This window comes from Falco peregrinus, chromosome 3, assembly GCF_023634155.1.
Source record: "Falco peregrinus isolate bFalPer1 chromosome 3, bFalPer1.pri, whole genome shotgun sequence".
In the NCBI taxonomy this organism is placed as follows: domain Eukaryota; kingdom Metazoa; phylum Chordata; class Aves; order Falconiformes; family Falconidae; genus Falco; species Falco peregrinus.
The window spans coordinates 37023282-37044514 of record NC_073723.1 but is presented as its reverse complement, the minus strand read 5'-3'; the positions used below and the strand labels follow the sequence as shown (position 1 = coordinate 37044514).

At 42.7% G+C, this 21233-nt stretch overlaps 1 protein-coding gene across 1 annotated transcript; it reads right to left on the bottom strand.

The window, feature by feature from the left end:
• Nucleotides 1-5898: 5898 nt before the first annotated feature.
• LOC101919905 (fatty acid-binding protein, adipocyte) lies at nt 5899-9314 on the bottom strand. Its single transcript, XM_005241129.3, has 4 exons — nt 9159-9314; nt 7712-7884; nt 7396-7497; nt 5899-6131 (listed from the first exon to the last, which is right to left on the bottom strand). The coding sequence occupies exons 1-4, from the start codon at nt 9229-9231 to the stop codon at nt 6081-6083; spliced, it is 399 nt and encodes a 132-aa protein (XP_005241186.1). The 5' UTR covers nt 9232-9314; the 3' UTR covers nt 5899-6080.
• Between the last annotated feature and the right edge of the window lie 11919 nt (nt 9315-21233).

Below are 21233 nucleotides of genomic sequence, written 5' to 3'. Positions count from 1 at the left end.
GCCTCCTTTTAAAGATGCCCAGTCCCCGTAGCAGTCAGGGCAGGCCAATAGGAGAGACAGTGCCAGGGCAAGACAATGTGCACCTTGTCCAAGGCAGCCGTGTCAGTACCAAGGCTCCGGGTGACGCCTGCCTTGGCTTCCTCCACTGAATAGATTGGGACAAGGAGGGGTACATGGGGACGGGGATGTGAGGTTACCACTGCATCCCAAAAGCAGCCAGGGGACACCGTGGTGGGGTCTTAGCAACACAGAGCCACCACGCAGAAGAGCACTACACTCATATGAAACTCAGCTCTGACAGTCCTCTCAATGCCTGAATAATATTTCAGGCTGGAAGAGACGTACAACTACCATCTAGTCCAGGGGTCCTCAAACTTTTTAACCAGGGGGCCGGCGCGCGGATGCAGTGGCAGGCAGTCATCTGCGGCTGCTTGGTTTCCCCCCCCAACCCCTGGCGAGGGAGGGGCAGGGGGGGGTCTGTAAATACCAGGGGCCGGATTGAGGACCCTGGGGGGCCGTATCCAGCCCATGGGCCGTAGTTTGAGGACCCCTGATCTAGTTCAACCGCCTGACCACTTCAGGGCTGATCAAAATTAAAGCCTGTTATTAAGGGCATCATCCAAATGCCCCTGAAACACTGACAGATTTAGGGCATCAATCACCTCTCTAGGAAGCCTGTTCCAGTGTTTGACCACTCTCTTGGTAAATAAATGCTTCCCAATGCCCAGTCTAAACCTCTCCTGGTACAGGTTTGAAACATTCCCAAGTGTCCTATCACCAGATACCAGAGACAGACACCCTCATCCCCACTTCCTCTCCTCAGGAAGCTTAGAGAGCTTTACCACTATTGCCATCACCTGTGTGCTAGTCAGGTAAATCAAAGCCATGTGGATTTTGGGGAGGAGCTGTGAAGAAGCTGCTATACATAGTGGTGTTTTGGTGGTTGTTTTTTTTTTTTACGCTTTTGGGATCTACCCTGAAAAAGGTCAGTGTGTTTTACCATTTAAGGGCAGAACTGAATTACACTGTTCTGTTTTCTCTCTTTGCATCGCAGCAATGATCCCAAGCTGTGGGTTCTTTCCTGCCCATACTCCAGGAAGCAGAACAGAGAGAAGCAGAAGCCAAACTTTGCTGCCTTTCTTCTTCCACCACAGGTGTGTGTGGAACACAGCATGTTCAGATCAGTGCATCAGTGATCAGCTCTCTTTTGCTTTTTTGCACTTGGGTATGTTGGCCTATCATAGAGTGAAGGGCAGATTTAATCCAGCACAGTCATATAAGGCATTGCATTTGGATGTGTTCTGCTATTGTCAGGTTTCTTTGAAGTTTTCCTGCTCCCATGAAGAGAGTTCACAACCTTCCTGGATCAATGTCTCCCTTGTACTGGGGAGCCCAGAGCTGGACCCAGCATTCCAGGTATGGCCTTCCTCGTGCTGAGTAGAGGGAAAGTATTATCTCCCTCAGCCTGCACCACTTCTCCTGATTTAGTCCAGGATATCACTCTCATGCTTTGCTGCATGGACACGTTGATAGCTCGTATTCCATGTGGTGTCCACCAGGACCCCCAGGGCCTCTTCTGTAAAGCTGAGTTTGAAAGTTTTAAAAGTGTAAGTTAGAATGTTCAAAACCTTCTTAAAAAACGTACATTTACAACTATTGTCTTGTGCTTGGTAAAAACCAGACACAAAGAATGAATCCATACACCATACAGATATATATATATTGGGCAGGCAGGAATTTAAAGCATTGCAATTGAAGAAACCTCAAACTATCTGAAACTATTTAGTGTAAGACCACATCAACTGTAAGTCTGTCCTTCCCCTTCCTAAACTACCTGGAGAAAACTATTACTTGCTATATGAAAGGATTAGATGGCTTCTTTCTTACTTGCATGAACAATAGTTGCCCATCTGGGTTTTTTGCATGATGACACTTCCTGGGTTATGACCACTTGTAGGGACTTTTCAGATCTACATTGTAAGGATGGAGGGACACTGGGATTATAGGTTGTGGGACAAAATTTCTTGTGTTTAGGGTAGAAAGAGTAAGATGGAGCTGATGTTGGGCCAAAGAGGGTAAGGTCTGAGTCTTGTCTTCAAAGCTGTCATATACAAGAAAGGGAACATACTTAGAGGAAAACAATACAGCTTGACCAGCGAAAATATCTTAGTCTTTGGAATATACTGTGGCTGTGGGGAAATAACAAGGTCTTAAGTCACAAATTTTGGTTGTATATGTGAAAGGCTTTTATCCCATCAGTCATAACATCAACAAGGGTAAGTTGAGAACTTCCCATTAATGCTCATGTCTAATTACAACTCATGTAGGGAGGGAAAGTCTAGAGTGAATGAAAATGAAAGCAAAGCAAAGAACTTTTTCTCCACCACAGTAGGAAGCACATGCTGTATCTATAATACATAAATAAATGTCAGTCTTTGAAGGTGTTGTCCACACAAAGTTCTTCTAAAGCAGATGTATTATATCATTTTGTATAAAGAAGTATACAAAAGAGATAGCTCTTTTATCCAATCTGTGGGAATGAGAAAGCTCTGTCTAAATGAAACTATCCATTATTTCTCAAGGAATAATACAAAAATATTCTACCGTTGCTCCTCAGGCATTCTTTGTTCTTTCATTTAATTGTCTTATCCACATAAAGGCACTTTAACAAGACAAGACTGGTGCCTTTGGGAAATAAAAGATGATTGGGACATTGTAAAATCAGGCCCAAAGAAATTCGAGAAGAGCAGAGTAGTCAGAATAGAACAGCTATGATGCAGTACCAGTAACCTTAAGCACAAAAGTGACAGAGAATTATTTATACAGACAAAACCCCAGTCTTAAGCAGTCTCAAACAATGTTGACATTGCTACCATCTATCTCTTTGTCACTAAGGAAAATCAGCACTTTCATTTAAAGGACTTACAGCCTAGAAAGAAGAAGAGCAGGGAATTATGTATCAGTAGAAATAACATCTGTGAAAACCAATTATTTCTTCAGGTTTAAAGGAAAAAGTGTCAAAGATCGTGAGTACATGTGATAAGAGGAAGCTTTGATTCTCTGTTTTTGCTGATGGCTGGAGTAAAACAGGATTTGAAATGAACACACTTGGAGCTTGTGAAGCAGCACTAGAGATAAATATAAAAGTTGATAAAATAGTGAGCTAAAAATGTAAAGAGACTAAAGAAATACAGACAGTAAATTTATGTCAGTTTCTTTGAAGGAAATAGGATCTAGGCAAATTCAGTGCCAAAAAAAAGTCTAAATTAAGTTCCTGGGAGAGTAATGAAGAAAACAGAGATAAAGGCAGAGAACAGAGGCCAGATGCCTGCCTCGCTGTGAGGACACCAAAGATGTTTTACCACTGATTCTATGGACTCAAGGGATCAACCTCAATCACAAGGCCAGCAGTCTGCCTCTTCCAAATAGCTGCACTGGAGGGTGAAAATAGCCTTTTGTCTCCTTACCTGGGGCACCCCATGAGACCAGTCCAAGACTGCTTGGGGCTGAGGGAATGGGTGGCAGCTCGGGGCAGAAGCAGAGCTCGGTGCATGCAGGGTTTGACTTGCCAGGATGCAAGTGTCTGAGTTCCTTCCATTGGAAACAAAGAGTTAAAAGAAAAGCAGAACAATTACAGAAAGGTCAAAGCTCAGAATAAGCCTTGCTTCATCTTCCTCCTGAGCTGCCAAAAATCTGTGGGTGGGAGTCCCCTTTCCCTCTTGTCATCCAAGGAACCTGTAAAGGAGTAGTGAGTGAGTACGCTAATGGGCAAAGATCTCCTCCTCTCAGCATTCAAGGGTACCTGCTGCAATGAGCAGCGGTTTTGTAGGGGTCTGGCAAGATCCTCCTTTTTCAAAGAGCAATGCTAAGGGATGGTTTCGGAATTTTGGAGACTAATTCAGCACTACAGAAGAGAGGGAGACCTGTGCTGCTCTGCAGGCAAGGACAAGAAACTCTTCTGCCTTTACCCCTTTAGAAATGTGTGCTGTAACCTCCCCCCAGGTATCAGAACACACACCTTTGTTTACCAGAGAGGAATTACATCCATTTATTCAAGAATTCACTAGGCTGCTGCATTTTTTAGAGAATAAATTTCATCCATGTTCACGTTCTAAGACAAGATACTAATACTTCATTGTGGTGCTGGCCCTGTTGAAGTTTATGGACACGATGTCACTTTATTGACATTTCCAAAAGCTGAACTTCTAAGTGGCTTGATTCATTCACAAAGTCTGAATTCATTCACCAGGTACTAAAACAAATGGGGATGCTTTCAGAAGAGACTACCTGCCTCTGAAAAATTAGGCTGTCAATGTTACAATTGTAACTGCAGGCTTTTTTAAGAATGTAAGATTTCTGGCAAATAAAGGCTGCTATATAACTATTGAAATATTGAAAACGTGACCTCTGAAATAGAGTATTTCCAAATCCTTGGACAATGGGAAATATTTAACTATGGGATAAGCTTTAATGTCTATATACATGTTATATAAGTTAATGTTGCTGCTTCTTGTGATCTTCTCTCCCATTTAGTTTTTCTGCCACTAAACTGTAGTTTTATCCTGGCTTTTGTCAATGATTTTAGCTCTTGTTAAGTGATTTAGTATTGTAGATATGGGGTACTCTGAAGCATACTTCCTTCCCTTATGCAACTGCTGTTCTTTTGAGCTGTTAAGGTATTTCACAACCAATGAAGCAGAGGTAAAAAAAGGGAAGCTGTTTGCTCATGGTTTTTTAAACATTTTTTGCAGTATTTACTGATAGTCTTTTGGAACTGCTCTTAAATGACTCCTTAGCTCATCCAGAGTGTAGAAGTCCTCCTTTTTCTTTTCCCCTTATTGTATTAATAGTGCAAAATCTTGGGAACAGTCTGAGTCATGCAGAGGAAAGTTCAAGTGTATGAGGTCTCTGCTGCTGGCAGTAGGGACTCAGCTCCATTGCCTCTGACAGCTGACCTAAGGAATGTCAAGACTATGTGGAATTTGGTTCACAGATCTTAACTGCAAAGCTTGAGATGTGTTCATTTCCCCATTTTGTGGTTACTGCACACATTTTCAGACTCTTCTTGTCCTGGTTTTTGCTAGACTTCTCATATTTTTTTCCTCAGTTTGAGTCCTCAGATGTAGAAATCGTGACTTCTGTGGATGCAAAGTTTTAAAATAGGAGGCCAGGCCTAAGGGCAGCAGAAGGTGGCAGTTTGAAAATAGGAAAGGTTGAAAAATCATGGTGTCTAAAGGGCTTTCCACCTAGAGAGGCTCATGTTTCCCAAACTGATCTTACCTAATGAGCTAGTAGGAAACGCACATAGGAAATAAAAGAGGTTGTACCACCAGCAAACTTTTACAGTTTTTTAGTAAGCCTGAGAGTACTTTCTAAGCTATGGTTCTTAATTCAAGGCTTTTTTTCTATTCTAGGACAAAAAAAAAAGTTAAAGAGAAGGACATTAACAAAGTAATCACATCTAAGAGCTACAGCAGATCAAGCTAGACAAGATCAGTTCAGATGATCCCTGGGTTTAAAATTGTCGGCATTTGTGTGAGGAGGAGGTGCAGTTCCTAGCTTGTGTTGGAAACCAACATGTTGCGCATCCACAGTTGTCACCTTCCTCCCTGCCCCAGGAACAACGTCCTTTGCTCAAAGCCAGGAACAAACTCCTTTGTGTGGGCAACACACACAGAGTGCTCACAGGAGCATGTTTTTGTGTTCAAGTCTACATCTATCACTACCACACAATAAAGTGCCACACACTGGATCATCTCTGATCCTTTTTCCACAGTGAGATGGGGCACAGTTACCGTGTGGTACTAGCTCTCACACGATGCTTTTCTGCACAGTACCCCTTCCCACATCGCACATCCTCCCAACCCCCTTCCCAACAAACTCCAGCACAAATATGGGTTGTAGAAAGCGGAACATTTTATTGAATAGCCATAACAAATTAGACTAACTACATGTAACTGTTTGGGGATAGATCTGTAAAAAGTACTTTTCTCTTTAAAATGGATTTGTGGAGGTTTTATCCTTTGGTTAAGTTATTTTTCTCCAGCTTTAAGCATTAGTCCTGTGTGAAGATGGTTTCTTCATGCTTTTTCGTAAACTCTTTTGCAGGTAACATTATTCATGGTGCATTCCTGGAAAGAAAGGCAAATCTAATCAGCTTTTAACTCTCATTAAAATGTTTGTTATCCGAAGGTAAAGAATTACTTATACATTATGAGCCAGTGTAAGAAAAAAATTTGCTTTTCTCCTCCTCTAAAACCTATTGCCAAAATAGTGAAATTCCATTTTGGGAGCTTCAGAAACAGTCTGAAATACAAGCATAGGACTGAAAGAACATCAGAGGACTGCTCCAGTGACCCCCAGGAGTTTTCTAATCTCCTCTTAAAGGTCTCTAAAGAAGGATCCTAGAACTTCTATGGAGGGTATTGAACTCTGGAGCTGGGCATTAGTCTTTTTTCCTTTCACCTTTTGCAGCTGTGCCTTGTCTTCACACACATGTGCACAACACTTACTCACAGAATCCTACACAGCTTTCAGACGTGCAGCTGCTGGTGTCAGCCTCTCCTGGTCTATTTTTCTGTTAGATCAAACTTAGTTTTTGGTAACAACTTCATTAAGAAAGATTGAACAAAACAATTTCTATTTGTTTTCTTCTGGTCTTCTCCAGTTTATGGACATATTAATTTTCCCTAGGGAAGGGCAGAACTCTTCAGGAATTTTGTGTATGTGTATCATTTTATAGCACGTAGGATTCTCAGCTGCTTTTTATGAACACAGTTTTAGGCCTCTCCAGATTCATCAGAATGTCTTTCCTAAAATTGGAGAGCAGAGCCAGGAAGCCCCAAGCTGCAGGTGTGCCTTACTGGCACCAAGTCAATCACAACACTCTGACCAGATAACACCAACCAACAGAGCACAGATACAGGTTTGGTTTTTTGGGGTTTTTTTTTTCCTTTTTCTCTATAACATCATCTTATTGACACAGTTGTGGTGATCCACAGCATGGTTCCCACAGATGGCTGTTGAGTCTGTACTGGAGATAAACAAGAGTATTTTGCATCAGCACAGTGCTGATGGACTTAACAGGGACTTTGCTAATGCTTCCACTATACTGTCCAGAACTTAAAGATTCTGAGATATAAAAATTTCCCTCACAGTGATGTTGGTTTTCTCTTCCTAATCATGTCTTGCTATGAATGGAGAATGGGCATCTCTATACCGTGCTGCAAATTTAACAACATTTCAGTTTTAATATATACTCCAGACTCATTCAGAGAGACTTCTCACCAAGTGCACAAAGCTTTCGCTCCCTGTGTTCGAATCCGGTGTAACACATCTGCCAAACATTAATTTTGCACAATGAATTCAGTGGTTAAATAACAAAAATGAGCTCACCACGACCAGGTTCCCATCCACCACTTTTCTTTTTATGATAGTCTCTTTTCCATCCCACTTCTGCACCTGGTTCAGTATGCCGTTGTCTAGGGTTATGACATTCTGCCAAAGAAAAAAAGACAGTGCGACTGCTTCATCAGGGCTGAAGAGAAGACTGTTTCTATGTCCAAGCAACACTGAAGCACAAAGCACCCACAGCACGCTTACCTTTGAAGGCAGCATTTCTACACTGGGTGACAAAAAATCACAACTCCATCCTCCTGCTCCCCCATCCCTTTTGAGACATGTATTTGGAAAGCGCTGGTTTTGGACTCACCTTTGTTTTTCTGTCATCTGCTGTAGTCTCGTCAAACTCTTCACCCAGCTTGAAAGACACCTCTGTATTTTTGAAGGTACTTTCTGTTTTGATGGTTATCACATCACCATTGATGCTGATAGTTACGTTGGGCTTGGCCACACCAGCCATTTTCCTGGTAGCAAACCCCACACCTGTAAATAAGACAGAACACTATGAAATTTTTTTTCTTTACACAATGTTTTCCTGTTATTTATTGGGGGTGGGGTGGGGGAAGAATTTAGTACTGTTTTCCCTATTACTTTCTGAATTTTCTATTAATTCTATGTTGCAGAAGTTCCTTTGTAACATCTCACTAGCTTGGTACGGCTATAGACAAAGTCAGTTGGGATGATGTAAGGAAATTCTCTGCTCTGTCGTTGTCAGAATGGTAAAAGCATTTTGAAGACTGAAACAAAATTTTAATGCCATGTATTTGTACATACACTTGTTCAAAATAACTGCAGTGGTTTATATGTTAACTTGCATGCTAACTGTATCTAAAAGTAAATAAGCAGAAATATATGATACTTTCTAAGCCACAAAACCAACCAACCAAACAAGAAAAAAACAAACAAACAAAAAAGAGGCACTTTTTATATTTATCAGTGGCTAGGCTGAATAAAAGGAAATGATTAAGAAATAGCTGGCAATGGTTATGTCCTGAGTAAAATCTGGGGTAAAGATTAAGAGTGCAAGAGTCTCACTGAAAGCTGTCTGAATGCTGCATAAGTGTCAACGAGTATTTTACCCCTCATCTCCAAATAACCCCCCAGCTTTTTAGCATGTACTGATCCAATCAGTGCAAGTTACCCCATACTTCCTCCACACTAAAAGAATGCGGAAACCTTTTAAAGCCCAGTTTCAATTCTAAGGAAGAAGTCAACACCTTTAGAGAAGAGTGTTATCCCTCAAATCTTTTGCAAGTATCTACATGAATCCATGCAATTCTCTTTGTTAATATTCACTGGAGGCAGCTACAGAGTTTCATTCACTGTAATAGCCATGACAATTAATTGGTCTCCTAGTCCAGAAGCAATATAAAGAAGTATAGGTGTGCTGCTTTTAGCCACAGAGAAGCTTGCTGCATCCTAGCATTACACCGCCTTGTATGTCCAAGTGTAAAAGCAGATACACACCAAATATTGCAGTGATGTGTTTTACTTCCATTTATAATACTGTTAAATAGGCATGCACAGACTTGGCTTACCTGGAACTATTCTTTCCAGTCAAGGTTTTTCTATGTTATAGGAACTTGACACAACTAACTCAAACAACCAAGTTCTCCAGTTTAAGACCATCTGATCAAAATAGTTGGACTAAAGCCCCCTTGGTAAACAGCACAGCCAGAAAAAGCAAGTAAGGAATACAGTTCAAAAATCAGCATTCCTTCCCTGTCCCAGATACAACTCCAAATAACAATTCTCACCCAGCTCTTTCATATAGTCCTCAAAGTTTTCACTAGAAAGGAGCTTCCAGGTGCCCACAAACTGGTCACACATTTTGTCAGGCTACAGAGAAGTCTTCCACAGGATGAAACAGAAATGCAGGACAGGAGAATAGTGTGAGCTCAGAGAGATCAGAAGTTATCCTTAAAAAGAAGCCTTGGCCACATGATGCTCTAAGATGACCAATGAAGAGGGAGTCCCAGTGCCCAGTGTTTTCCTTCCTCCCCTTACCCCTCCTTTGCCACTAGGTCATAGTGTTATTATTCATATGCCCTTACTAGCTCAAAGATCACTGTCTTGTTTTTATTTAATTATTTTTGTCATTCAAGAACACTCCACCTTAAGGGCAAATAATTAAATCATATTGTCTGTCAGAAGAAAAAGGTAGGCTCAACCCACAGAGGGTTATGTTCTCTCCCATTCTCTTTTGTTTCATTTCAGCCTGCCATATCAAATGGAGACAGCAACATTCCTACACTGTAAGGTCTGAAAAGCTCAATGGGATAATTTGGTTTGCTTTCTGCACCCCTGCGGTCAGAGATTTTCTTCAAAGAGGCACAGAATTACAGGAAGAATTGGTTTGGGGCCAGAAAGAAAGGGTGCTGGTGGCTGTAGAAGGGCAAGGCAATAAAATGGCTTCCTTGATTGATTAGGATCTCTTTATCATTGTACCACCTGAATCAATTGACCAATAGGTCTGTGTTCTGCTTTTGTGTGATGGAGAGGAGATACAGGGCCCTGTGAAAAGCAAAGTAACAAACCAGATGATTCCTCTCCCTTTTGCTCCTGTGCTTTCTGAAGACCTATGTTCCAATGACTGGCATTGTGACTAGTTGGGGCACAAGGCTAGGCTCTGATATTGATCCACCAAAGGTTCCTGGACATTTTATTTGTTTTCTGTTTGCGCTGTTCAGGTAGTAATCTGTTTGAGGCAAAGTGTGTACAGGCCTGATATACTGAGGTCCACCTTGACTGATCCCCTAAGCACCGTCATAGCTCAGATCACACACAAAAAAAAATAGATCAGAAAGCAGTCAAGCAATTTTTTAGGCTTTCTTTTTGGCTGTAATGTGCTACCCCAATGGCAAAAAAGCAGCTAGTAAGTGAAGACTCCAGCTTCTGCAATTCTTTTTAGGTGGATTTCCTGGAAATGCTCTGCTAGTTGTTAGGCATCGACTACGTTGGTCCACATATTTTCGTACTTGTTGATTCTGTAAATTACAACATTGTAGACAAATTATTTATATAAGTTTGTAAAATTATAGGGAAATTCGGAAGGGGAGGGAGGTCAGGAAGAAGCACAGCCTCCCACTCAGGCAGGCTCAGACTAGGCTGCTCAGGACTGGGAGCCAGCACAGCCTTCCTGAGCAACCCACACCCCTGCCCAGCTGTGTCCCCAGGGGAGGGGGTCTCTTTGTCTTCTGTCTGAACCTCTCTTCTTTCAGCTTTTAGCCACAGTATCTCACCCTCCCACCATTCACTGTGCCTAAAGCCTGGCTTCAACTCCTCAGTCACTTCTCCATAGGTGTTGGGGGCTGCTGTAAGCACTCCCAAAGCTGTATCTTAGCCAGAATGAGCCACCCCAGCCTCACAGCCTCTCCTCACAGGGCAAGTACTCCAGCCCCCTGAGCATCCTGGGGGTCCTCTACTGAACTGACCCCAAAACTGCATGCAATACGCTGGATACAGCCTAGTGAGTGCTGAGGAAAGGGGAATAACCACTTGCATCAACCTTCTGGCTGTACTTCTGTTCGTACAGCCCAGAACAGTATGGGCCTTTCTGCTGCCAGGGCTTGGTTCCCTGCCCACCAAGACCCTGAGGGCCTTTCCTGGCAGAGCTTCTCCCTAGCCAGGTTGTCCCCAGCTTGTGTTGCTGTGAGGGCTGAATAGGTTTTTACATGTATGATTTGTTGTCCTTTTGTGGCTTTAAGACTGCAGACTCTGGGAAAATTTGTTCTTTTTTGCTCTTTTTTTTTCTCTAGAATAGCTGATCTTAGGTTTGATCTATTCTTTTCCAAGTTTTTGCTTATTTACTGACTTTGGGTTAATCCAATAAATAAATAAAAATTATTCTAATTATTGAAGTTGCTGATGCCTTTCCTGATTGGTTTTCTCAGAGTATTGCATGCTTGAGTCCTCTTTAAAAGGAAAGTCTGAGGGGCCCTCAAGTTTGTGTCGTTATCTTGGGGTTTTTTTACTTAGGATTATTGGCCTGAGAAACACTGGGCCATGTGTGAGCAATTTATAGGAACTTGAAAATTCAAATCCATTCATTGCATGGTAAGTACCCAAAAGCATCAGGTGAGAATTGCTGCAGTACCCCAGATAGAAAGGATGTGATCTGGCTGAGCTCAGCTCCTCCGCTTACTTTTCTTGCCTTTTGGGAACTGTTCTCTGTGAGGCTTACTATGATTAGCATTCATTTATTTGGAGGGGAAATAGGGCTTTTATACTTAAAAACTGTAGCCTGAGAGAGGGTTTGGCCCTCGCTGGTGTTATCAGCTGCCTGCAATGCTCGTGCTGCTGGGAGAGAGCTGAAGCACCTGTTTGTAGTAGAGGAGCGCACCCTCCCTAGGCAGTAATTGCTTGCACCTATTTAAAGTGAATCTGAGCTATTTGTAGATGTCTTGCAAACATGATGACTCAAAAATGCAAGAAGAAAGACAGCTTGTGGGTTGACTGCTTGTTTACTTCAAAGCAACAAGCTATCTGGGAACAGGCTCATGGGTCTAACTTAGGAAGTATCCTATGGATGGTCTCTTTTCCCTTGGGAGAGACTTCCAGTGACAGAAGATAAGTTTGTGGCATTGATGTCATCTAATATAGACCCTGTTTGCTCCCTGGGGCAAAGGCTTCAAGTCATACGGCCCTGCTGATAAAGACCAAAGTGCTTAGTGGCTGTGAAGAAATCAGTGGGGTTTCTGAGCCTGGAAGCTTAGGCAAACCTGGGATTCGTTTCACTTGGAGAAGTGTCTTGCCAGCAAAAGCTGGGCAACCTGGCTAAACAACCCTGTGGTCGTCAGCACTGATGGAGTCCAATACCATCAAAACCAAGGGCATCCTCAAATGTGTTGAAATCTCCTTCAAAATAAGAGGGGAATTTTGGAGAAACCACAGCAGGTAAGAGTAAACCAAGGAAGGGAAGCTGGTGAGGGTCCAGCACAGTGAGGAAATTCTGGCAAAATAAATTCATTACAGAGAGAAACCCTGTCTCTTAATCCTGATATAAACTGATGTAGCTGAAGTCTGCGAACAACGATACGCTGTCTGAAATGTGGTTTTGGGGTTTTGCAACCTTTGACGATGGTTCCTGATGCAGGATGAGCAGAGGTGAAATAGCAAAGAAGCAGCTGTGCTGGGGAATTCAGTGGTGATGCTGGGTTAACTCTTGCTTTGTGAATCAAGCCAACAGTGGAAGTCTGCTTGAGATAAACCGCATTTTACAAAAATGAGCACAATAGTAACCTCCTTTTGGTTCTTTCAGGCATGCAGGAGGAATTACACTGCTTCCACTAGAGCAGGGGTCCTCAAACTTTTTAACCAGGGGGCCGGCGCGCGGATGCAGTGGCAGGCAGTCATCTGCGGCTGCTTGGTTTCCCCCCCCCCCCAACCCCCGGCGGGGGGGTCTGTAAATACCGGGGACCGGATTGAGGACCCTGGGGGGCCGTATCCGGCCCGTGGGCCATAGTTTGAGGACCCCTGCACTAGAGTATGTGAGAGAGAGGATGCTTATTCCTGTAGTTGAGACCTGTCACTTAGGACAGCTTTTAACTGAGGACTGCGCCAAAGCTTTCCTGGTACTTTAGATACATATGGATTTGTCAAAGTAACAATAAAGCTTACTCTCAAATGTGAAAACATGAATTAACAACCACAGTTATGACTACTAGCAACACTTTGCTCAAATAAAGGCTTCTTTCCCCATTTCCACCTTGTCCCAGGAGGGCGGCTGTGTACAGTCCTGTGACTGCTGTCGCTATTGAGGTGCTGACTGCAGATGAGTCACAGCGTACAGGGCTTACACAGCTGTCCTCATAGTTTTGCTACTCTTTGAATCAAAAACTGGGATGAAAAGGTTAAAAGGCATCCATGCTCAATTCCATACCTGATGCCATAGCAGGCTACTAGCCTGTTGACAATGACTTCTGTTGAAAACTTTCCTAAAAGGAACGTGGCTTCTATTGTGGGTTATTAGTGGCACAGATGGCAATGTCCATAGTAAGAAAAAATACATATTTTTGGAAAAGCTATTAAAAATAGGGATTTTCCTTTAAGTGGGGAAGGAACTGTGGTTTTGCTGCAAGCTTCATGCTCAGGCACAGTAATATCTGTTGGGAAGATGGGCTATAGCAGCTCTCATGCCAAGAAGGAGGGACCATGCCACACTGCTTCATACTGCTGCAACTTACTGAGGAAAAAGTTTTCTTAATACTTGCCTGGCTGGATACCAGAGTGGGAATCTGTTCTAAGGCCCCAGGGTAACTTCCAAGTGAGCTAATGCTGGAGAGCAGATAGTTAACAGGTAAAAGGATGCCCATCTCTGCTCACCCCGCTTGCTGCTTTCACTTCTGATTAATGTTTGAGACAGGTTAATTGCCTTAGATTTCTGCTTAGCCAGGAAAAGGCATAACTAAAGCTTCAGTACTCACGATGTAAGGCACTGACTTTACAAAATACTGGCTTCATTTCGTTTGAAAGTTCAAGAGGCTAGTTGGTTTTTAGTGGTATTTTTCTCTCTCCTGGGGAAGGAATTGAGCAGGAGACAGATGCGAGCAGGTCCTATGCTCAGCAAAACTGTCTCCAGCAGCAGATTTGTGCTCCCCCACTTGTGGCTTCAGGCCTTGCTCAGGACTGAGGGTATTATTGCAAATGTTGACTTTGCTGATGAAGTCAAATTTTGCCAGCAGCAACAACAAATCTGTTGTTTCATGGAGTGGCTACCAGCACCACTCTACCCAGTTCCATTGCTGGGCTGTGACATTTGGAGACCTCAGGCCAGTGGGCCCCAGCACTTGATTTTTACTTTTGGTGATTCTGGGTTCTTGTATATTCTCTTGGACTTCAGACTCCACACACTTAAATAGGGTTCCAGTACCTGAAAGCAGGACTGTGAAAACTGAAACATCTAAAAGGTGTTTCTGAAACACTAAGCTAAGTTTGTTGTAATGCTGAGAAAAAAAATGAAATAACTTCAAGACATAGTAAGATCAAGCCCAAAACAAAAGCTGGTGGTTGACATCATTAACTTGCAATTAAAATACACGTGCTGAACTTGCTTTAAAGATTAAATAAAAATGCAAATATGGCTAGAGGGAATGGCAAGCCTCTGGACCCTTGCCTTCGCTGGGTTCTTATGAGATTAGTGTTGACAGCTGAGCTTCTGGCTTTTCTCAGCAGATGGCATGGCAATAATGTATGCTTGCAAATATTTGTGGCTCATGCCTGGTGACTGCTGCTCCCGAGGAAGACACTGACTTCTCATACACTGCTCTAACATGTATATGCTCCCTCATTCCTGGAGCAAGTCAGTTGGCAGTGTGAATCCCATCAACCAATGCTATGAACTGCAGGGAGTGAGTTAAAAGGAATATCAGAAAAGTAGGAACAAAGGAGTATTTGCAAATCTGTTTTCTTTTCATTGCAGTGAGAAGAATTGCAGGTATGCTAGCTCTTACAGGCATGCAACAGGCTTCCAAAACGTAATGTAGGTACTTGTGTACGAGAATATTCAAAATGTCAGAGCTCTGCCTTAGATAGCTGTATTCAGCAAATGCCATAGTGAGATTAATAATACGTCTAACTTAATAACTTCTGAAGGTTTGTACGAGAAAAGATATTATTTTGCTGGCTATAACATAGGCACTGCAGATGTTTCATATTTCTAACTGCCTACTAGTTTCCCTTGTCTAAAGAACAAATTTAAAATTGTCTATAGATTCTGATGCTCAAATCTGTCCAACTTCTTTCAGGTACTGTACAAGTCTTGCATCTCACTTCAGGGCATTTCCTCTTGAGAGTGTACAATGAAAGTCAGCTTTTTTCTGAGTCCCACTTTGTCTTGTCTTTGCACTTAATTTCCCTACATTTGCCTCAGAGCACATAAATCCTGCCTGTTCTTCCTCTCCACCTGCCCCTCTCCTACAAAAGAAAAGTTGCTTTTCTTTTCTTACTACTTTATCCCTAAACCTCTCTCTAGATTTAGGTATTGAAGCACATTTGCAAATGAAGAAAGTACTCTGTTTCCCAAAACACTTCTGGGTTTCTTCTAGCAATCTGAAGACTTGAATAATGTTCTGAAAAATCCCTTTGTAGTCCTTCCCTAGATGCTTTTCTGAATAATCCCAGGTCATTCAGCTGAAACCACCCTTTGAAGCATCTATCTGATCAAAGCGACGAGACTGTCGGTTACGTCTGCTTTGGGACTGCCCAGCAGGACTCCACTCTGGTTCTGCCTTGTTACTGCAGCTGGTACGATACTGCCTGCACAGAGCCGGGCTGGCGTCTTACTGCCATGTAGATCTGCATTTACAAACCTTCCACTGGTTTCTTTTGTTTGTTTGTTTCTCGCTAGATATTTTTTAGCAAGCTGAGGAAAAATCTTCAAATAAAGATAACAGACTAGTACATTTTGGTAACATGTAATATCTTGTGCTTTTAAACTATTCCTCTCGGCAGCTGTGCTCTTAACAGTTGCCCCCCTCTTGAGAAGCAAGAACATTCCTAGAATTTCACTTTTTCTGAGAAAGCTAAAGAAAGAGCAAAATGTAAGAACAATATTTCAACAAGACTAAAAAAACCCTGTACAAGACATCTAAGTTTTGCTGAACCTGCACTTTGAGTAAATATACGTGGTTTTTTCCAACCTTGTTTCTGCATCCCTTCACTCTGCATGCTGCAGTTTATTGCTAGCAATGCTTTCATCTGGCAGTTTGCTCTGAACCTCTTGAAGATCTCCTCTGGTATTTGCCACAAAGCTATCTGTTATTACAGATGCATTTGGACCACATCCAAAGGCCTATTGCTCTATGTAAAGAAAAGGGGAAAAAAACCCCGAGTATGAAATGCCCTGAGTTCAGAGATGAAACCTTACTGCAACAGCTCTCTCCCTCTGCGCGTGGCAGAGGAGCGGGTGGGTGTGAAAGCTGGCAGCTCTCCCGGCTCTGCAGGGCTCTGCAGCTGACTGCTGCCCCCGGGCGCTGCAGGGAAGGAGGAGATGGTCCACAGGGGCCAAGAGCTGCTGCCCAGCCACGCACCTTGCCTGCGCTGGTGGCCTCTTAACAGCTGCCTTCTCTGCAGCTTCACTTACAAACTTGCAAACGTGTAAAGCAACTACTTTGCTGAATTTACTGCCAAAAGAATTATCCAGAGCAATGCTGAAGCTGTTTCATATAATAGTATGGAGGTAGTCTGAGACTCTTAACTTTCAGCTATAAACCTATCACGTTATATAATTTGGTTCCTTGATTGGAACCCTGACAAAAATAGACATTTTCTGAAGTAGAAACAACCTGAGATCTTCCTTGTCTTGCCTAGCAGCTAACTTCTCAGGTGTAACACAGCACTAACCATGTGCTCCCAGTAGCAATGCAAGAACTTGGCTACAACCACAGTGTTGGAGAAGCAAGCTTTCTTTGGGGCAGACAGGCTTATTTGCTAGTTTCTGCAAGTAATTCTAGTAGGATAATGATCACACTTCAACTAACTGCTGATAGACATGAGGTGTGCAATCTGGGACAGTACCGAAGCTACTGGGTCTCACAGAGCGTGCTGACACAGCCAGCAAAACTCTGACAACCTCTTCGACCCTGTAGGGTAAGTGGTGAGTGACATCTGGTGAGTGCTTGGAAGTACTTAGCTAAAACTAAATCTAGACTAGTCCAGGACAACATATTGGCTTATTATTGGGTGAGCATGGCTCTCTATAACCAAACAACTCATGGAGCCTGTTGGTGCCACAAACACACTATGTGACTAATATGAACTAATCTAGATGCATAACATTTTCTGCTCTGTGAAGCAGAAAATATTGGAAACTGCTTTCTCAACTGGTAATGCAAATTAACCATGTGTGAACAGTTGCTGGTACAGAACCTGAGTACAGTAGCTGTTTCAAAATAATCTTTCTGTCTGGTAGCCAGTAATGTAGCATGTTCTAGGATCAAAGCAGAACAGGCTTAACCCAGTACCCTCGCTGGCACCTGATGAAACTGCTGTTCAGTATTCTTTGGAGGTTGTGTCTATCATGACTCAGAGTTATTGGGATGAGTATAAAGTCTGTAAGGTAAGTCTTGTCCAGAAGGGGCCTGTATCTTTCATACACACTTGCACTAGTGTGGAATCTAAATTAAAATTCTTACATTCAGAATCAACCTGAACAAATCAGAAGTGGTGGGCTTTGGAGTGACAGCTACCTACATACTTAGATTTTGGAAGATCCCTCACCTTCTGGTGTACATGACAAAAATCAGGTGCTAAATATATTGATACTTTAGGTCAGCAGAGCATTATTATGAAGACCTATAATTAACACCATCCTGATTAGTTTCTAGTTGTATTCATATTTCTATTATGAAGATAAATGCAAGATTATTAATATTGCATACTAAAAGGACAATTTAATTCTAAAAAAATTATTTAACTTCATATCTTGGAGATAAATGAAGTTCAGGTCTGCAACCACACACACCAGAGCAACTCCAGGAGCTGAGGTTAAAGGTCTGCTTTATGTGTAAGAAGAGATAACAACTTTTAGGTGCTTGAGGCTGCAGCGATGTCAGCCAGCTGAAGTCTAAATATTGAATATTGCTTGAATGACCCAAATAATCTGTTGAAACACCTTTCTGAGTGCTCTGGCATAACAAGAGCCAAGAGCTGATACCAACTACATAATTCAGTCTTCATACTGAAATGGCAGCTTTCCCATTAATTCTGGGAGAATGGCAAGCACAACTAGAATACTTCAGTCTCAGATTTCTCTCTTGTGAAATTCAGAGGCAAGCGGATTTGCCTCCCGCCTCACCTTTCCTTTTATCTTCGAATTTGATTGCATTGGTAAAAGTAACATCTCTGAAGAGGAAAAGCTGTGTTGCACATTGAGAGAAATTACTAATTCTGAAGCTTGAACTAAATCTGTTTGTTAGTTGTATTATTTGGATTATTACTATACAAAGTCACAATGATTTAAATATCTGTGGTTTTAGCTTACTGTCTGGATGGCCAAATTCTCAGTCTGCTTTTAGGCAAGAGGGTGGTCTGTGCTTGGGCAGCCTGGGCTAAATTAACACCTAACACAACTTCTGCAGAAAGCATGTCCCTCACACTTTGAAACTTGCTTAGTTTCTTCTTCGTGACAAGCCACAGTAGTAATAAACCTCTTTGGAAAGAAAATACACAAGGTGATCTCTCTTCTTTTCTTTCCCCTTCTCCACCAAGCAGACAGACAAAACTTTTCTGTTTTTTTAAAAAAGAGCAGTTAGTGAGCTTGAGATGTGTCTGTGATCTTCTGTGACCTGCTTTATGATGTGAACAAGAGGGCCAGGCTGCCAAGAGCCGTTGCTCGGAGAGAAACGTGCCTCTCTTTCTCTTAAATTAGGGCTTCTTAAACACCATCAAGATGAATAGAAAGGCAGCCACTGACTGCAAATAGCTACTTGAGTGAGACGGCTCAAAACTGAGCTAAATCCCCTATCGTTCAAGTCTGTGAAAAGGTAAAGGCAAAACAGAAGGGAACCATGGCCCTAATTATTCCTTTCTGTGTATATTAGTAACTTTTCATGCTGTAAAATTGCTTCTACTTCTTAAAGTTGCTTACATTTCCTACTCTCCAAACTCAAGCTCTTATGTTTTGGGACCCTTTGTCTTCACTGCTTCTCCTGAGGACAAGCTTTTCAAATCTCCCTTTCAAGTACAGTGCCACTTCTTTCTCTACACACCTACCAAATGGGGAATCTACTTTGCTGAACACATAAAGGTGGAAAAAGGCAAGGAAAAGTTCAGGTACATACTTTTTTTTTTTCTTTCCTATCAAGATGGTGAAGTTAAGCTTTTTACTAATTTGGTATAAAATTTCCTTTAAAATCAAATAGCTTTATTCCTTTTCCTGACTCGTATAGCACTCTTTTTTAAAGGTGAGGGAGAAGCAACTTTCCTTCTCAGGAAAACCTGAAAATCAAGTTAGGTTTCTGTGACCACGAGAATAAAAGGAAGGTCCTAGACTTGTCCAGCATGGAGCAAGTATGTGATGGGATGTAAACATTCACAGCTGTAGGGACTGAGCAATATACCCATCCCTTTTTCTGTTCCCTGAAAGAGCTATTCCTAAAGCACAAGGAAGACATTTCTTACTCCTTACATTTTACAATACAACAATTTTCATGAATTATCTAGGGATTTACTTCAAAGCACTGTTTAGTTTCTGGCATCTGGAGGAGGTGAGCTATTTGCATGTTTCACATTCTTACTGGAAAGTCTGTGTTGTGATACTGCTGTCATAAATCAGCACATATAAAAGACAGTCATTATCACAAATTAAACTCCAAGCTCAATCCCTAAGAGCATCTGGACTCTTTAAGTAATCCATTTTTCAAAACACTGAAATAAATAAATGTGCCTGTAAGTCATCTATTTCTGCATGTCCCAGTGTCAGAGTAGTAGCATGTACCTGTAAACCAGAAGATGTTGTGGCTTGGATCTTCAACTTCAGTTGTGATAATTAAAGGCAGATAACTTCAATTCACCCATAAGGTTGTAATTTGCTGAGCTGCAGTAGGGGTAATTCACCAGCTGTTCTGTGGCCACCGAGAGCAATCTGAACTTGGACTATGTCCTTGTGGCCCCAGACTACATCAAAAACAGGGTTTTACTCTCTAACTGTTGGGTTAAGGCAAGCTGAATAATTTCATATTTTCTGGCTAATGTGGCTTCACTGATATCCAGGATGAGACTGTCCTGAATAAGTGTGGATGTCTCGAAAATGAGTATCTATATCAAAGCAAGTCACCTTGAATTCCCCTTTATACTTAACAGAGGTACAGACTACAAATGCTCTCATTTTAAGGTCATTGCCTATGCTAGAAGAATAATTTTGAAAATTGTATTAATATCTTGTAAAAATGAGCAAAAGTGCTCCTACATGAAGCCCTGTATCTTCATGCCCAACCTTAGATGAGATACATTCTACACGTTGATAATGGTTCACTTAAGGCTTTTATCCATTTGCATTAACTGAACTTGAGTAGCTGAGAGATTATTAAAATTATGGTTGTCCCTGTCTCTAGTAATTAGTGCTTTTCTCTTGAATTAGAATGTAGATGATTTGTAGACCAACAAGTGTAATTTTCCAACCATACCTTGAAACACTGGTGTAGTGAGTTTGCATGGCAAGGTTCTGGTAGCTGGGGGGTTACAGAGGTGGCTTCTGTCAGAAAAGCCAGAAGCTTCCCCCATGTCCAATGGAGCCAATGTTAGCTGGCTCCAAGATGGACTTGCCGCTGGCCAAGGCCGAGCTAATCATTGATGGTGGTAACGCCTCTGGGAAAGCTTATGAAGGGCGGGGGGGTGGGTGGTGGAATCTGCACAAGCAAGACAAGTGAGACTGTGTGAGAGCCACAGCCCTGCAGACACCCAGGTCGGGGCAGGAGGGGCTCCAGGCACTCAGCAGAGGTTCCCCTGCAGCCTGTGATGAAGCCCACGGTGAGGCAGGCTGTGCCCCTGCAGCCCATGGAAGTCCATGGTGTAGCAGATCTCCACCCTGCAGCCTGTGGAGGACCCCACGCCGGAGCAGGTGGGTGCCTGAAGGAGGCTGTGACCCCGTGGGCATCCCACGCTGGAGCAGCTCCTGGCAGGGCCTGTGGCCCCATGGGGAGAGGAGCCCAGGCTGGGGCAGGTTTGCTGGCCGGGCTGTGACCCCGCAGGGGACCCACGCTGGAGCCGGCTGTGCCTGAAGGATGGTACCTGGTGGGAGGGACCCATGCTGGGGCAGTTCGTGAAGAACTGCAGCCCGTGGGAAGGACCGACATTGGAGAAGTTGGTGGGAGGGACCCCAAGCTGGAGCCGGA